Source organism: Spizellomyces punctatus (assembly GCF_000182565.1).
Source record: "Spizellomyces punctatus DAOM BR117 chromosome Unknown supercont1.6, whole genome shotgun sequence".
Taxonomy (NCBI): domain Eukaryota; kingdom Fungi; phylum Chytridiomycota; class Chytridiomycetes; order Spizellomycetales; family Spizellomycetaceae; genus Spizellomyces; species Spizellomyces punctatus.
In genome coordinates this window covers 526,976-544,192 of record NW_015971542.1, presented here as the reverse complement: position 1 = coordinate 544,192, position 17,217 = coordinate 526,976, and the positions used below count along the sequence as shown (strand labels likewise).

The following is a 17,217-nucleotide window of genomic DNA, read 5'->3' as shown; positions in this document are numbered from 1 at the left end:
GCAAGCCACACTGTCATCACAACGCGATCGGCCGATTTGCTTTATCAATTATCATCTTCATGCAATACAAAATATATATCAGACAGAACTAAATAAAAGGACAGCAACAGATAAATACATAGATGAAGCCTATTCATCACCCATCAGGATACCCTCGTACAATCTCTTCTAAATTCTTGACTCTCAAAGGCGTATCGGCAAACAACGCTTTGACCAATCCAGTCAGCTCCTCTTTTTCAAGTACCTTCAATCGTCCATCCCTAAATCTATCCATGATATCCGCAAACGAGAGGTCGAGAATATCCGTCACCTGAATAAACTTTTCGTATTGAGAAATACAATGACCGGCCAGCGTTGGTATTTTGTCAGATGGGATGGAATCATGCGAGAGAAGGGGGAGGATCGAAGTGTGGAATTTTGTCAAGAGCTGGTTGAGTTTATGCGACTCTTCTTCGGCAATATCGATTAGATACTTGATTTCGGTGATGATGCGGTCCATTGTAAAGTCTATGAGACTTCCCATGGCCAGCAGGTAAATGGACGGTGATAGCACAGGCTATGGTCACATGTCAGTCATGGACAACTACACTGCGTGCTGTGAAAGATTTCCATACCTTCCAAACCTTGGACAGATGGGTTAACTGGTACAATACTTGTTTAATTGCCCGCTCAACAATCTCGTGCCGTCTCTCAGCCAACACATCAAAACCGCCTGCACTTTCAATACAGTCAAGCAAGTTTTTTCGTTGTATTTCCTAAATGGCAAAGAATATTCAGTCATCGGACAAACAAGGATACTCTTAAGGCCATTTTCTACGATACTCACCATCTGCACATTGTAATACTTGTCCCCCAAGCTCCGGAATGGTGCCACCATATCAATAAACGTTATTTCACTTCCTCCTCCCAACATTTCGCGGTACCGCCATCCCAGCGTCATACACTCATGGGCCAGATACATGCAGTCATTGTAAAATACCATGGAGAGCTGCGGGATGGAATCCAATTTCGACCCATCATAAACAGGAACCATCGCGCGAAAAAGGTCAAACATGTCCCGCGTTGACAAAACCATCCGTTTCGCGCTATACCGATCGGGTTAAGGCTTTGGGATAGAGTGTACTATACCAACCAAATATGGCTCATACCAGTAAGGAGTCAGCTTTGCAGCGTCGGAAAGCGTAGTAATCACCAGTTGCAGCAACTGCTGTGCTTTAGTGCTGATAGCACACGAGGGAAACGAAAATAAATCCTCAATTTCATCGCCAATCTCAATCGATTCCATATTCGCTTCACCCTCCGGTAATGATATCAACGTAGGAAGAGGTAGTGGCTTGGATTCTGCAAGCATGACCGTAGAATAGTCCGTTTTCATAATGATCTCACGAGCCGCTTGTATTAATTTCAAATGCTTCTTGTTCGCAAAGTGTACATCAGAGTTTTTGCAGTACTCGGTCAGAACCTTGTTGCCGTCAGATATCAATTCTAGGTATGATCTTTTGCATGAGCACAGCCTCATAGAGTGGCCAAGCCAATCACACAACCCCCTCACCGTTCGCAACGAGCCAATCTTCAAAGGCTTCGGATTCCCGTGTAACGTCTGCAAAGGCTGCAAGTCCATCCGCTTCATCCGGAACGGCACGTTCAAGGTATTCTGCAATTATGGTTGTCGACAACTGGGTCCAAAACAGTTCCCCCAATAATCGAAACATTGGGCGAGAGTTCTCGCTATTTGATTGGTTGAGGGCATGCTCAAGAAAGGTAAGGACTTGCTTTAGCCCTTTGTAAATTGATCCTGTAGGCCAATTTGATGTGAGCATCATCACTACCTCTTATGCTCTCTGAAAGATTCGTACCTGGAGGCAAGTCAGTCCATTTTAAAAAAGGGCTTGCCTGAGCCATCTGGACCTGCAACGTCAACGTGCCATCTCGGTCCTGCGAGGATGGCTCTACCAATGACCATCGCGGATCTCGCGCAAGTGGATCAATGACATGCTTGTACAACATTCTCAGAAAGGGTCTCAGATAGTGTGACTCCAAGTTCTCCGCGTAGATAGCAGACAGTGCCGTGCTTAACGCGACGGGTTGCGGACCGAGACCAGGTGCTATGACGATAACACTATACTAAGCGGACCACATTCGCTCATGAAACCACAATACCTGTATGCTCACCGGAAACAGACAGCTGGATTTTGATTTGCACTGAACTCGAATCCATAATTTCAACAGACATGCCCTGTGATACGATGTATTCCAACCGGCCCTGCACGTCTTCTTGAATACTGGAACTGCGCTCCTTTCACACCAAGAAAGCGGTAAAGCATTAGAGCAGCTGTCCCGGTACCCATATTGAACACCCCATGACCTACAGAAAGGTGCGAGAATATAGCCACATTCTCCCAGGGCGGTAGTTGGCTGACAAGTCTACCCTAGATCGCTGGAATCAGCCGCTTTGCCAAAAAAAAGGCATTCAGAAATAGTAGAGTACCATTTCCGAGGCGGCTCTCAATGCCGCCGGGTAGTCGGCTGCTGCGAGAGATTCTTCGCACTCTGTCATGCGAGCCGAGATCTGTGATTCGTTCAAAATGAGTATGAAATGTCACGAGTAGGACAACGGAAACAGCGTTCACACCTCCATGATAGTTTTTAAAACCCTGATTTGCAAATCGATTGTATCAAGCTCAACGGTCGCATTTTCCCGCTCCTTCAACGTTTCCTCCAGCTGAGCACACAATCCATCCTACAAACAACGTGAGTAGTTGAAACAACAATAGTTAGGATCTGAGTAATAACCCACTCGCTCACATTTGGATCCTCAATGCGGTGTGTAAGGGTGCTCAGAATGTCGGAAATGTCACGAGCTTCGCGTTCAACCGCCGCGGCTTCCTCTACACGTTGTCGCAGCGTGTCAAAGTTTGAGACAAGATGGGTTTCTATTTGGTACTAAATGGCATCGTGAGTGACATAAAGGAAATCTATATCCTTCTTACACGCATTTCCTCTCACCTTTGCGTCCGCGATGCTCCTTTCCAGAGTATGAGACACATGTTGGAGTGTACCCCGAGAGATGGAGGTCGCCTTTCCGTTCGAGATATTTATCCCAGTCTCATTACGTATCTCCCCCGATGTGATTGCATGCAAGACCCTTGACGCAAAGTCTGCCGCCAAAGACATGTCTTTCAATCTACAACCAGTCAACCTGGCCGGAGGGAGGCGAGTGAGCGAATGCTGCATGAGTCATCTCACATGACACCTCGTGTTGCTGTGATAAGCCAGACGGAAACGCCTCGGAAAAGCGCAAGGCGCAGTTTGGGGGGGCGAATGACACAATCTGCCAAGGGAAGTGTGTTTTCCTCAAGTGAAACAGCAACTTTCTTGATTTTACATTTTGTGTTTTTTTGGGATTCCTTTCAACGAACAAACATTTCATCAGGTTAACGTGGTGATAACTGTACTGTGTCAGCTCCATCCTTTGGCACGATATACATTGCATACCGTTTCTCTCTCGACCAAGCGTGGTACGTGCAGAACCCTCATTCCGTCCAGTACAGTCACAGAAGTTTAAACGGTTCCTGACGACTTGAGTTACTTTATTGACAGTCGCCTTTCTATTGCCGCGCCGTTGACACTAGCCGTCTCTGCAACGTTATTCACATTTCGGGTTTTCTAAACCTCCGCACAAGTCTCTCGAGTCTCCTCACTCTTTCCTACAAAAACGATGGCAGCTAGACCAAGCGCACGAGACGCCGCCGCCTCCCTTAACAACTCTGCCACCTCGGCGGGAGGGGACGCACAAAATGCTGCAAACCTAAAGCCCATTCAAGTTAAACTCGTTCTCCTCGGTGAAGCCGCCGTTGGAAAGTCTTCCCTCGTCCTTCGATTTGTCAACAATGAATTTCAAGAGAACAAGGAGCCGACGATTGGTGCGGCGTTTTTGACTCAAAAGTGCAAGTTGGACGATAAGATTATAAAGTACGAAATTTGGGATACGGCCGGACAGGAGAGGTTCCATTCCTTGGCTCCCATGTACTACAGGAATGCGCAGGCTGCGGTGGTTGTTTACGATATTACAAAGCCGGTAAGCAAGCGTTTATTGATTCGTTGGATATTTGAGCTGGAATGTGGGCCCGGAGGCACGGCAAGTGCTGCGGATGGGCTTTTTCCATCATGTTTTTATCTGTACATGGTGTAACGCGTATTCTTAATTGCAGGCCTCCCTCGACAAGGCAAAATCCTGGGTAAAGGAGCTTCAACGCCAAGCCAACCCAAACATTGTCATTGCGCTTGTTGGCAACAAGTTGGACCTGGAGGCCACGGCCCGAGGCGTTCCAAGGGAAGAGGCGCAAGCATACGCTACGGAAGCTGGTTTGCTCTTTTCTGAGGCCTCTGCAAAGACTGGAGACAATGTTATGGATGTATTCACAGAAATTGGTAAGGACTGTAGCTTTGCCTTTACATGAAATCTGAAAAACTAATCGTACATTTGGTTTTTTGTCAAAAACAGCCAAGAAGATTCCATTGGACCAACTTTTGGCGTCTCGAGGTCGTGCTGGTGGAGCAGCAAGTGGAAGTGGAGCAGCCGCCGGAGGTCGAGTGGACTTGAACGCTGGACCTGGCGGTCGGAATGCGCAGCCCGGTGGTTGTGCGTGTTAGTAAAGATTTTCTGGGAAGGGGTTTTTTTTAAAAAAGTGCCACGTTTATTTGTCGCGAAAAAGTAGTTTGTCTCTGATTTGCTCCCCGCCGAAGATGTTTGCCGATATTGTTGAAGGGGGTTTTTAGAAAAGACGGGGATGTCACGTATGCAGAGCTGCTACTGTTTTGTCTATGTTTCTTGAAGAGGGGGTTTTTTGTTTGTTTGTCTCTTATGAATTACATGGTATAGTGTACTTTTGTGTGTGTAGCACATTCAGTTTGTCCAAAGCCGGGTTTTTCGTACAGTGACATACCGTAACGATCAACAAATTGTATTTTTATATTTTTTTTTTGGCAAAAAAAAAGAATTAGAGAAAAACGCACACACACACACACATATCACACTCTCGACAAGACGCTTTCATACGTCGGCACCATGTACTTGATATTAATGAACGCATCCTCTCCACCGGTCAATTCAAACTTTTCGAGCGTCTCTTGAATGAGGTCTCCAATGTTTTCCCGTTTTTGTTGGGAATAGTAAATGCCATCGCCGAGGTTGACTTAACAAATTGTAAGTTAAAAAACGAATTTGTATAAAACATAAAGTTTCATTTACCATTCCTGTTTTTGAATAGATTAAAGACGGGGAGGATTTGTCGATAGTATGGGACGAGGGCTTCTCCGACCATATCCGCCGATTCAACCAAATGTTGAAGGACTTTGAGTGTCGTTGTGATAACGTGGATATTACGAGTATTCAACGCCTCTACAAAAGAAAAAAAAAAAACCAAAACATTTAGTTTACAAAACAACAAATCAACATACTCGTAAAATAACATACTCTTGATTGGAATAATCAATTGCGGAACAACAGGTAAAATCTTGATTCCCCCTTTATCAAGCAAATCATGAATCCCCTGTCTAGCCAAAAACGCATAGGGTTCCTCCGTTTCGCATAACCCAGAAAAAAACAGAGGGAGGTAGTGATGGTAATCTAGTTTTTCGATATCGACTTTCCAGTTGATTTTGTTGCCTTTGGCGTCGTGGTTGACTGCGATTGGAAAATCTCCTCGGTCATAGAGTTTTCGAAAACCTTTTAAAAGTTCATTATAACAAATTCTTTGCAAAAAAAAAAAAAAAACACTTTATGTTTTTTCAACGTACTTGTAACTTCCTTGTCCACCCGCCCAGAAGCAAACGGATCCCCCTTGCGTACACCCACAGCATGCATCTCCGTAATCCGGTCCTTGAATGCTCCTGCTTTGGGAGGAGAGGAACCTCGAGGAGCAAAGTATCCTCCGCTGCGAGTGGGAATTGGGATGGGAACTTGAGTGGGTGAGCGCATATGGGGTATTTTCGTTTATTTTGTATGTGTTTGTGGGTTTTGGTGTGGGTGGGGGGAGATGGTGAGTGGAACAAGTATATCGTTGTTTTTTTTCCAAAAGGTATCTTTTTTGGTTTTGTTAAGTGATGTGGGTATGGTGCAAGTGTAGTTGGGTGAGTGGCTTGCGGGTTGTTACGTAACTCCGCTTTTCGTTCGGGGATTTTTTTTGTTTGTGGAATTTATGATACAAGATTGATATCGAAAATTCAATTCTTTTTTTGTGTGTGGGCATGAAATGGGATGGAGGGTGTACCTTGGATTTCCACCATTTTTGCTCTTTACAGTATTTTCATTATGATGCAGATTGCTTTTCCTACAATTTGGTTGTCTTTTAAATCTATACATGTCCCCTAGTTCCAATACGCCAGCGATCAAATATTGGCCGTCATCATACCCGCATAAAAGATGCAGAAGTTGATCGTTCATTTTGTATACCCTCTTGTCTGGCATGTCGAAATTCCAATGTTTGAAACCAATGTGAGCTATATGATACATACTTTTTTCAAAGCCATACTGCCATACTCTACAAAAATAACACATAAACGTAACAACTACAGTACCTCAAATACAAAAGAGATGATAGTTGTTCAAGTTGAATCGAATCAAATCGTGATGACAAATCTACTAGTGTTGTGGGTATGCACCGAGTATAACCTATAATGCACTCTCTTACGATGTAAAACCAGAAACTAAATTATCGTTTGCGGTTTGTGTAGTTGGATTTCATGTCTAGTGGACATCAGGCAAGATGCCCGGCACCAAAGGACACCAAAACAGACCAAGCCTCTAATCTCCCCCCCAAATAAAGATCATTTGACGGCGGAAAGGCGGACGGCGGACGGCGGCGAAAGTAAAAGGAATAATTCACCCACATCACCGATCATCATCAATCACGCAATCCCTTCGCGTTACCACCTTGCTAATATCTCCCCATTTTTTTGGAAATCCCACAAATACCCAAAATCGATAAGCAAAATCCAAAATGACGTAAAAAGCCCATCACATCTCACCACTATAAAAAACCGTCCCCCAATCACACACCCTCTCCTCATCATACCATTTAACTTTTAGTTTAAAACATGACGGTATTTACGTTGAACACGGGTGCAAAGATTCCTGCCATTGGACTCGGAACCTGTATGTCCTAATAGAAAGTAATGTCTATGAACATGCATGAAATTGATTTTGTTGTTTTTTTTTTTAGGGAAATCGGAACCGGGTCAAGTGGGTGAAGCAGTTAAAGCGGCTATTGAAGCTGGGTATAGACATATTGATGGAGCGTATGCATGTAAGTTTATTATTCAATAAAACATCACATACGCAAAATAAAAGAGGGAGCATTAACAAAAAAATAAACCTACGAAAAATAGACGAAAACGAAAAGGAAATTGGAGAAACCCTCTCAAAACTCTTTTCCTCCAAAACCATTAAAAGATCCGACCTTTTCTACACTTCCAAACTCTGGAACACCTTCCACGATCCAAAGGATGTTGAAAAAGGATTAAATGAGACGTTGAATAATTTGGGACTCGAGTATTTGGATTTGTATTTGATGCATTGGCCTGTGGCTTTTAAACCTGGGACGAGTGAGGTTGTTGATGTGGATTATGTTGAGACGTGGAAGGCCATGGAGGTAATCGTTTTTTTAAAGTTCATAAGGGAAATGATGCGGGTGCTAAAGAGTATATTTTCATTTTTTGTAGAAATTGGTCCAAACGGGCAAAGTCAAAGCCATCGGCGTCTCCAATTTCGATATCCCCCACTTGGAACGTCTTTTATCCTCAACAAGCATCATCCCAGCCGTCAACCAAGTAGAACTCCACCCATACCTCCCCCAACCCTCTTTGCTCGCTTTTACCAAAAAGCATAACATCCTCTTAACAGCCTATTCACCCCTCGGAAGCGGTGGATCCCCTTCGTTATTATCGGATTCAACTATAACGGAAATTGCTAAAAAACATGCAAAAGATCCAGGGCAGGTTCTGGTTGGATGGGCAGTTCAACGTGGGACGGCGGTTATTCCGAAATCTGTTAACCCTAAACGTATAAAATCGAATTTGGATATTGCGGTTTTGGATAATGAGGATTTGAAAAGGATTGAGAGTGTTACGACTAGGAAGAGGTTTGTGGATCCTAAAAGTTTTTGGGGTGTGGATGTTTTTGATGGGTTTGGGGAGGAGACAAAGTAGACTTTTGCACGTTTGTTTAATATGGACTTTTGGAATATCGTTATTTTTGATGAGCCTTGTCTTGAAAAGGAAACTTTCCACTCTTTTACGATGCGTACTCTACTTAACTTACACTCACCACCACCGGCCATACCCAAAATACCAAACCCAATGCACACCAATTCACAACTCGAATAAGTGTCCCGTCAGATAAATACATCATACTTGCATGCCGCTGATCATCTACCCCAAACGCACCCACAAAGACTTGAACACACCTGCTCAAAACGTATTCAAGTGTTTAAAATGGGTCATTCATGAATAATGCGTATTTCCATTCCATTCTCATTTGTAAAAAGTGTTGGAGTGACTACCCCAATGGAGACATCTAAACATTTACATATAATACAAAAAAAAACCAGTCTCGCAACGGACACCATACATACCCCTCCCCTTCCTACACCCACAAAACACACATTTCCATCACACTAACATCACCCATCAACAACAACACAAAAATTATTCCTCCCCTTCCCAGGAGCACACTCTATTTTCCCAATCCCCTTGACACCCCCACCACACCTCCTAAACAAATAAAACGCAACCCGTTTCGCAAACTTGAACTCAACAATCCCAAATCCAACACACCTCAACACCTCAATAAACCGCTCATGCGTCATATACCGTGAATTCAAAACACACGGACTCGGTAAAACAATATAGAGTAACCCATTCTCAGTTGTATGCTCTCGAGTACGAACAAGGAGTGCACCACGGTCTCGCGGGGAGGGAACAAAATTCAATACAAGGGATAAACACAGGATATCGAACCGGGATTCAGGGGGTGGGATAGGTCGTGCCATGAAATCTTGTTGAAGGATGTTGGGGTGTTGGGGGTGGAGGTCAATATACGTTGGAGTAATAAACGAGTATTTCGCATACGTTGTGCCAGATACGGCACCAATATCCAATAACGTCATGGGTGTGCGAGGTAAATGAGAAACGAGCCACGTTCCACTGGCGCCTAGGCCTTGTCGTTCTGAACCGCCCTTTAAGGAGGCTCGTTGGTAGGCATTCAATCCCCCCAATGCAGACATTTCTGTACGGATTAATGTCGCGAGTGCCATGTTGTTGGTTGTGAGGGCGTGTGAGAGGCGTTTGTTGAGCGTGTGGTAGGTGGAAATGAGTTTTTGGGTCGAGAGTTTTGGGCGTTTTGGGGGTGGATGTGGGGTCGTTGGGGTGGTTGTGGTGGTTGCGAGACTTGCATTGCTTGTAGGAACTGCGGAAGGGCGGAGAGGGATAGGGAGAGGCGGTTTCTTGGATTTGCGACGGGCCATGAGATTCCAATCTCACAAAGTAGTGTGGAGTTGTTGTTAAACACATCTGGTCTGGCAAAAATCTGGGTAGCTCCGATAATCCCATTCCAACCACATTAAAATGATGAGTGTCCGATCCGTGAGCATCCCAGAAATGCACCCCGTCCTCCTACAGGGTCAGATCCATTATTACAGTACAAATCATGATCTACATGATTCTTTAGCAAAAACCAGCTAATAAACAAACATCCCAAACTCTTCTCAATCATTCAATTCATTCCATCATCATCATCATCATCATCACCGTCTCATACACGTTCTCGTTCAAAAGTCTGTTTATAATAAAGATCTAAAGTATTCTTCTCTAATAATAAAAAAAAAAAAAAACTTTCACGACTCTTTTTCCCCTTCGGTTTCCGTCTCCTCTGCCCCCTCTTCTTCCGCTCGCTCCCCATCCTCTTCCCCACTTGGCACAAACGCTTTGGGTGCCCGCATACCCCGTCGCTTCTTGCCACGGACTGGAAGGCGGATACCTTGATTTGCAAAGGATCTCGTCAGGGCCGTCGATTCTAGATTTCTTTTTAGTATTTTTGTGTTGCAAAATGTTGACGAGCCAATAAATGGGTTTTTACCTATCATGCCGGGAAATTCTTTGGCCGTGTAGACGGTAAAAGGCTCGGAAAGGATTTCGGCAGCCACGGTTGTTGTGTCGGTTGAAATGACAGGTTGTGTCATTGTCGTTGTACTAGAGGCACGATGCATGCATGAGTTGTCACAGGCTCACAGCACAGACAAAAAAGGAGAGGCACACGCGCCAACAATAAACATTTACCTCGCAACACTACAGAGCTTAAACCCCAACCGATAGTGTCCCTCAACCCTCACACTCAAATCCCCAAACACGAAAAAAACCCCCTGCGTTCCATCCAGGCCCATTAACGAAAACGCAGAAGACACCAGACTCCCTGTCAACGTGTTGAGATACGTGTGGTTGGGCGTGCCATGGGGAAAGGCGGGGTTTTTGGGGAGGACCATGGCGGGTTGGCCGGTAGCTGTGTAGAGCGTGGCATGGCAAATGAGAAGGGGGTGCTCGGTTGTGCTTGGAAGCGGGGTTTGGGACTCTGGATTGCGGGCAATGAGCTGGACAACTAAAGTACGAGTTATGCATTTGTGTACATGCGGGTGTGCGTGCGTTAAAGAACGTACTTGGTGGAGGGTCAACTAACAAATGGTGGAGAAATATACATGATCAACATTCGCTGTTGCATTCCATGTTTTTCTTGAAAGGAAAACAATTTTACGTACCTACTCGTCGATCGCGTCCTCCAAAACCGCACATCTAAAAGTGTTGGAATTTGGTATTGTATTAATAAGAGAAATTAAAAAAAAAGGAGACCAGGAGTTTGTTGCTATATTTTTCTTTACCCTAGCGCGTTCCGGTTGCTGAATGACGACGAGTTGATATCTAAAACAAAAAAAACATAGAGATAAGAAACATTGCGTATATATAAAGCACACACACATGAGCCCTAGAGATCCTCCTCCTAGTGCTGCACGTTATGGCTAAATGTCAACCCACCGAATACCATTCCCACTCGCTTGTACCGTACTCGGCAACCTCGGCACCATTCCCGCATCCGTCCTCTCGTCATCCATCCGTGTCAGAACCGGTCTCGTATGCACCATCTTGTCCTCGTCGTCCGTTGCTACCATCTGTGATCGGGATGATGATGACGAGGATCCCGACGACGTGGATGATGGTGTTCCGGCGCGTGCCGCGTCCGAGTCGTCGCTCCGAGGGAATGCCCGTACGGATGCAGGATCCACATTGATGGGAGGGATTTGTTCACCTCGGATCATGCCGCTTGGGGATGGAAAAAGTGGATGGCGGCGGGGATGTGACAAGGGTTGCTTATAGACGTGAGGCTAAAAGAAAAGAGTCAAAATGGGCTGTATACCATGGTCGAAAACATAAGTACCTGTCTTGCATGTGGCTGTTGCTGTTGCACGTGGGGAGCAAAGGAATGAGATGCAGAGGAGCCTGACCATGCCGACGAAGCGGGCGATGACGACGAGGAGGGAGACGAAGACGAGGAAGCATACGAGAGACGTCGAAAGGCATGGGGGCCCTTGTCCCGCCGGAACAGGGACAAATTTTTGGTATCACCACCTAGTGAGGACGGATGCGATAGAGTGGAGGGTGCTGCTGGTGCTGCTGCTGGTGCTTTTGCTGATGATGGTGATGGTGATAATGATGATGATGATGCATGCGCGACAAACGATCGCGCTGCTACTGGTGTTGCTCCTGCTACTGGTGTTGCTCCTGCTGCTGGTATTGCTGCTGCTGCTGGTGCCTGTGTTGCAGGTGGGAGTGGTGCGGACGGGTGTAATGGTGGTGGACGGGGAGAGGGAGAGCAAGAGACGGGAGTCATTGTCAGAGGATGGTCCGGTGGAGGAGCAGAAGGAACAAATGATGATGATAGAGGACAGAGTGGACGCTGCTGTTGCTGTTGCTGCTGCTGTTGCAGGGAGTCCTCCTGTGTCCTGCTGCTCTCCTTTTCTTTTGCATAGGCGTCCCTGCTCCCTCCTGCCTTTGACATGGAGGGAAGACCTGCAGCAAATAAAAAAAAACGAAAACGAAAACGACGACGACGACGACGAGTAGAAAAAAAAGGCCCGTGGGGAACGGAGGGGAAAGCAAAAGACAGTTGACATGGACGCCATCCTGTACCATGGTACTGGATTTCATTGGATACACCCGATGACTAATCATTCATGTGTATCTCCGTGGAAAACAGGGAAAAGGGGTTGCTCCGAACGGTTCAAAACAAACAAAATTTGCGCGTCTCCCAGCGCCATGCCGTGGGCGAGATGGAAAATTGTTTTGGCGATGGTGGTGCAAGGTACTGTCATGACCGTATGCCATGGGCATGGTAACGGGATTCTGGTAACTTGAGAGTTGCTCTCAAACGATGCTGACTGTAAAGACCATGGCATTGCATATAGAGTGTTGTCAACATCACCGGTGAGCAAACAAGTGCAATGATGCCTAGTGTGAAATGCAATGCGCGCGCAACCGTTGCGAGAACATTTGCCAATGTGATGGAGTGAATCCGAGAGAATGGTAATCTCGGCAGTTGTGTTCACGTGTGTTAAATGTGTGACAAGAGAGTGTAAGAAGGTGGTAAGCGTGACACAATGCCTACCAATTTCTGACAAAACGTCCGATGAAAGTAGTAGTCGTTAGAAACGTCCGACTAATGTCCGATAATGATCCGATGTGTGTGGCCCAGGGGAGAGACAGAAGAGAGACACGAAATAAAGCCCATGCCGTTAATGAAATTGAGCCCATGCCGAGAGAGAGAGAGAGAGAGAGAGAAAGAAAAAGTAATTGAATATAGACACATATACCCATGAATGATCCATTCAATTCCCATTTTAGAAATTAGAGAGAGATTAGAGAGATGAATAGTGTGTGTGTGTGTGTGTGAGAGTGTGTGTGAGAGTGAGAGTGAGAGAGAGATGAATAGTGTATGTGTGTGTGTGTGTGAATCTCCCATTTCAAACAGCTATTCTCTCTCTCTCTCTCTCTCTTGTGTGTGTGTGTGTGTACACGTGTGAATGTGTTCATGTGACTATATTCTCTCTCTCTCTCTCTTTTTTAATTATGGGATTCACACACACGCATTTCATTTGTTTTCTCTCTCTCTCTCTTGACTCTATTCATTTACGGTTTGATTCTCTCTCTTTCTAGTTCACATACATTCACATACTCTCTACTCTCACTAATGACAGGCCTTGTTGTATTTACGCAATTGATAGTAATTGTATGGGAGGGCTGCTATATATCCACTCATCATACTCACAATCACGCTCGCTATACTCGTATTCCCTATATTCAGACTCACGACATTCTCTACACTCTCCATCACTAGCATACTCACAAGGGACATTCCCACTGCTGTCTTGTAGGCTTGTCTCGCATTCATTCCATCAGTCATTTGCAACAGTAGGGTTTCTAGTATTACAGATGTCAATATCCCACTCGCCATACTCGCTCCCATCGTCACATGCATGGGTAGTTGGGTATGCGTTTGGAGGTAGTACAGGGCGCTCAGGTCTCCCACAGAGCATCCAACGAGGCATCGAAACGTATTCACAGAGGCTCGCTTCCATGCATATCCATGTGTCCAGAATGCAAGGGTTTTGAACGGGTTTTCATCAGAGCTTGCATGCCGTTTGATGGTGTGGGTGCAGCTTTTGCCGTCGTTGGCATTCTTTTTGCATTCACTCGCAGAGCCTCTTACCCATGGTGTGAGCGCTATCGTTGCCTGCCAAGGACTAGGCGCTAGTCCATGGGGACGGCACAGGCGGATTCCAGTTTGCATTCGGTACATTTTTGCTAGCTGCTTTATGCGTAGTGTGTGTGTGTGGGTATTCGGGCTCTTTGGCGGTATTTATAGTCCAAAAAAACATCAGGTTGCGCTCGATTCGCCCCTCCATCTGCCATTTGCGCTGCTTATGCCTCGACCTAGGGCAAAATCCCCTCACGCCCGTCGAGTCACCAATGTTTACAAACTCTTTACATTGCTCTCGCCAATGCTGCCACAACCAAAACACATTTTGCTTTTTATCATGCATTGAACAGTCTGTGGTTGCAAACACACCCACACACAAGGTGGTTAACATGGGGATTGAAATCAGAATGTAGTGTTGGCGCCCCAATGTGTTCCACTGTGCCCACTGTTCAAAATGCGTTGATGCGGCTAGTTCACGCGCGGGATTGCGACCCTGATTTTCATTTCTTTACAAGAACCCAGTCATTCCCGTATGCGGAATGCGTTCCTGCCATCATGGCCGCATGCCAATGGGCGGGTTGCATGCATCGTTTAGGCACTCTGCATATCACATGACTTGAATCACATGAGCAATTCTGGGCACAGTCACCACAAAAGAGTCACGCCTCCATCCCGAATCCGTAGACCTTTAGCGCAGCGTTTTGGCAAGGAAAACCGCAAACTACAGCATAACCCATCGCTTTCATTTTCTTCTCGGTTTACTTACTGTCAGTCCCAACTGGACGTAGCAGAGAAGCATTGACGAATCGTTTGGTGTCTTCTAGTTTGTACGGGTTCAAAGTCTGAGACGGTAGTTTTTGGTGAGTTTTTCTTGATGCGGACCGTAGATAACCGGGTTTGGTCATCTTGGGCGTCTGTCGAATAATGGTGGTGAAATGCTTTGGGACAGACAACTACACTTGCAACTCATTGCGCTTGAGCGGTCTTGTGGATGTTTGTTTGCCGTAATGTTATTCGGATGGTGCAAAAACCAAAACTGCGGCAAACAGTTTTTGGGTGATGCTGACGCGTGCTTGCAGAGCATAAAATGGCATTCCTTGTTCTGCCTGCAAACGGGAACGAGTTTGGCAATACTCAATTTTGTGGAGGATATTAGTCAACGCTTGTTGGTTGGGTGCTTGTCTTGTAGTCACCTGTGGCTAACCGCAACATGCCCTTTTTTTTACTTGGCAGGTTTTGGACTAGCGCAAAGATTAGTAATTACCTCTCGCCATTAATTACCACCGGACTCGAGTAGATCCTGTTTTCTCCAAACTACAAAAGCATGTCCGCTATGGATGTCAATGACGACTACCAAGATGATATGCTAGATGACGATGACGACATTGTGGACGACGAGCCCGATTATGACTCGGATGGGATGGACGATGAAGACGAAGATGAGGAGGATGATTTTGATGCTGCGGATGGGTTTGCACCCGTTATTGCCGACAAGGACGTCAAGAAACCCTATGAAGTAGAGTTTCTCGTCCATTCCACAGACGAGATTATAGAGTTTCAAAACAAGGAAATAGCACATGTAGCGGGGATTCTCGGGTGCCTTCCAGAGCATGCTGCAACGATGCTGAGACAATTTAAATGGAACAAGGAGCGACTGATTGAGAGATACATGGAGGATCCAGAGGGGGAATCTGAAAAAGCGGGTGTCGTCGTTGATACCAAGAAACAACCGCGTTTCACGGTGGTCGACAAGTTTGAATGCCCGATTTGCTGTTCTGATGAAGACGGCTTGGAAACCCTGGCCCTCTCATGTGGGCATCGGTTCTGCCGGGATTGCTATGAAGCATATTTGAATGAAAAGATTGCTCAGCAGGGTGAGAGTCGAAGAATACAATGTATGGAGGCTGGTTGCCGACTGGTGGTGGATGAAAAGACGGTGGAAATGGTCGTTTCCCCAAAAGTCTATGAAAAGTACGTGGTAACCATTTATTGTTTCTGTTTCACTTTTTTTTTTTTTATTCTAACATGGGATAAATAGATACCGAAATCTACTCCTCCGCACATTTGTTGACGACTCTGCCACCTGAAATGTGCCCGCTCCCGACTGCATCTACGCCATCGAATGCACGTCCCCCAATCCGCCCTTGACGAAATCGTCCAACCGTCAAATGCAAATGCAGCAACCAATTCTGTTTCGGCTGCACTCTCCCCGACCACCAACCGTGTATATGCCGTCTCGTCCGTCTATGGCTCAAAAAATGTGCAGATGATTCAGAGACTGCCAATTGGATATCAGCCAACACCAAAGAGTGCACGAAATGTAATTCGACGATTGAAAAGAATGGGGGGTGTAACCACATGACGTGCAAAAAATGCAAGTACGAGTTTTGTTGGGTGTGTTTGGGACCTTGGTCAGAGCATGGGACGCAATGGTATAATTGTAATCGGTTCGACGAAAAGGCGAGTGTGGATGCGAGGGATGCACAAGCAAAGAGTCGAGCTGCTTTGGAGCGATATCTACATGTAAGTTTTTTGTTACCCCACCATGACAACAAAAAAAAATGTTTTTTACATGGTTCATATACTGACCCATCTCAAAGTACTATAACCGCTACGCAAACCACGAACAATCCGCCAAACTCTCCTCCGACCTCCTCCAAAAAACCGCGCAAAAAATGGAAGCCCTCCAATCCACCTCCACCCTCTCCTGGATCGAAGTCCAATTCCTCCGCAAAGCCGTCGACGTCCTCCTCGAATCCCGCATGACACTGAAATGGACTTACAGTTTTGCATACTACCTCAAACGAGACAACATGACTGCCTTATTTGAAGATAATCAGCGGGACCTCGAAGTGGCCGTTGAATCCCTCAATGAACTCTTGGAGCGGCCCATCCCTGGTGTTGCCGATGGTGTACAAGCTGTCAATGGTCATGTGGGCGTTGAAGAGAGTATTAGAGAGCTGAGGCAACAGGTTTTGGATAAGATGGGGTATGTCAAGAGTCGGAGAGAAGTGTTATTGACTGATACGGCGCAGGGATTGAAAGAGCATCGGTGGAAATTGAATGTGGACTTCAAGACGGGGGATATGTTGGATTGAAAATGTTGATTGCTAACACGAAAACAAGAGAATATTATATATATCTTTTGTGTGTGTGTGTGTATCTGTTGGGATATGGCTTTTTTTTTTTTTTTTTGAAAGTGACAAAACCTAGGAAGCATTGTCTCTTTTGTTTACGGATTTTTGGGGGGGATGATGGATCCCCCATTTTTATATGCGCATCCATCCAAAGCGCAGATCTTTTGATTTCGAGGGTGTTTTTCATACGTTAACAAGATATTCTTGTTCCACGCAACCACTCGTACATTATCCAAAAAAGAAAAATAAAAAACACCAATAACACACACACCATGCCCA

At 45.6% G+C, this 17,217-nt stretch overlaps 9 protein-coding genes across 9 annotated transcripts; 4 read left to right on the top strand and 5 right to left on the bottom strand.

Annotated features, from left to right (window-relative positions):
• Positions 1–17: 17 nt before the first annotated feature.
• SPPG_03900 (uncharacterized protein) lies at positions 18–3,178 on the bottom strand. Its single transcript, XM_016752149.1, has 12 exons — positions 3,007–3,178; positions 2,806–2,943; positions 2,633–2,740; positions 2,489–2,569; positions 2,370–2,429; positions 2,173–2,296; positions 1,857–2,105; positions 1,553–1,795; positions 1,149–1,485; positions 827–1,085; positions 615–755; positions 18–556 (listed from the first exon to the last, which is right to left on the bottom strand). Exons 1-12 carry the CDS (start codon positions 3,172–3,174, stop codon positions 137–139), a joined length of 2,328 nt encoding a protein of 775 aa, XP_016608826.1. The 5' UTR covers positions 3,175–3,178; the 3' UTR covers positions 18–136.
• Positions 3,179–3,311: 133 nt separating this feature from the next.
• On the top strand, positions 3,312–5,016 carry SPPG_03899 (small GTP-binding protein domain). Its single transcript, XM_016752148.1, has 4 exons — positions 3,312–3,518; positions 3,601–4,078; positions 4,212–4,431; positions 4,505–5,016. The coding sequence occupies exons 2-4, from the start codon at positions 3,719–3,721 to the stop codon at positions 4,651–4,653; spliced, it is 729 nt and encodes a 242-aa protein (XP_016608825.1). The 5' UTR covers positions 3,312–3,518; positions 3,601–3,718; the 3' UTR covers positions 4,654–5,016.
• Positions 4,921–6,100, bottom strand: SPPG_03898 (parkin coregulated protein). Its single transcript, XM_016752147.1, has 4 exons — positions 5,800–6,100; positions 5,477–5,728; positions 5,252–5,401; positions 4,921–5,195 (listed from the first exon to the last, which is right to left on the bottom strand). Exons 1-4 carry the CDS (start codon positions 5,978–5,980, stop codon positions 5,032–5,034), a joined length of 747 nt encoding a protein of 248 aa, XP_016608824.1. The 5' UTR covers positions 5,981–6,100; the 3' UTR covers positions 4,921–5,031.
• A 747-nt stretch (positions 6,101–6,847) lies between these two features.
• On the top strand, positions 6,848–8,281 carry SPPG_03897 (uncharacterized protein). The gene is made up of 4 exons (XM_016752146.1): positions 6,848–7,156; positions 7,224–7,307; positions 7,390–7,652; positions 7,723–8,281. The coding sequence occupies exons 1-4, from the start codon at positions 7,099–7,101 to the stop codon at positions 8,206–8,208; spliced, it is 891 nt and encodes a 296-aa protein (XP_016608823.1). The 5' UTR covers positions 6,848–7,098; the 3' UTR covers positions 8,209–8,281.
• A 231-nt stretch (positions 8,282–8,512) lies between these two features.
• On the bottom strand, positions 8,513–9,554 carry SPPG_03896 (25S rRNA (adenine2142-N1)-methyltransferase). The gene has a single exon (XM_016752145.1). The coding sequence runs from the start codon at positions 9,522–9,524 to the stop codon at positions 8,682–8,684; it is 843 nt and encodes a 280-aa protein (XP_016608822.1). The 5' UTR covers positions 9,525–9,554; the 3' UTR covers positions 8,513–8,681.
• Positions 9,555–9,639: 85 nt separating this feature from the next.
• On the bottom strand, positions 9,640–12,206 carry SPPG_03895 (uncharacterized protein). The gene is made up of 8 exons (XM_016752144.1): positions 11,483–12,206; positions 11,083–11,429; positions 10,929–10,968; positions 10,809–10,842; positions 10,710–10,724; positions 10,336–10,651; positions 10,136–10,248; positions 9,640–10,072 (listed from the first exon to the last, which is right to left on the bottom strand). Exons 1-8 carry the CDS (start codon positions 12,101–12,103, stop codon positions 9,894–9,896), a joined length of 1,665 nt encoding a protein of 554 aa, XP_016608821.1. The 5' UTR covers positions 12,104–12,206; the 3' UTR covers positions 9,640–9,893.
• A 906-nt stretch (positions 12,207–13,112) lies between these two features.
• SPPG_03894 (uncharacterized protein) lies at positions 13,113–14,012 on the bottom strand. The gene has a single exon (XM_016752143.1). The coding sequence runs from the start codon at positions 13,898–13,900 to the stop codon at positions 13,289–13,291; it is 612 nt and encodes a 203-aa protein (XP_016608820.1). The 5' UTR covers positions 13,901–14,012; the 3' UTR covers positions 13,113–13,288.
• A 1,113-nt stretch (positions 14,013–15,125) lies between these two features.
• Positions 15,126–15,888, top strand: SPPG_03893 (uncharacterized protein; the record flags this gene model as incomplete). Its single annotated transcript, XM_016752142.1, has 2 exons — positions 15,126–15,772; positions 15,840–15,888. 2 exons carry the CDS (start codon positions 15,126–15,128, stop codon positions 15,886–15,888), a joined length of 696 nt encoding a protein of 231 aa, XP_016608819.1.
• Positions 15,889–15,923: 35 nt separating this feature from the next.
• SPPG_03892 (uncharacterized protein) lies at positions 15,924–16,899 on the top strand (the record flags this gene model as incomplete). The annotated part of the gene is made up of 3 exons (XM_016752141.1): positions 15,924–16,149; positions 16,218–16,324; positions 16,402–16,899. The coding sequence occupies 3 exons, from the start codon at positions 15,924–15,926 to the stop codon at positions 16,897–16,899; spliced, it is 831 nt and encodes a 276-aa protein (XP_016608818.1).
• Between the last annotated feature and the right edge of the window lie 318 nt (positions 16,900–17,217).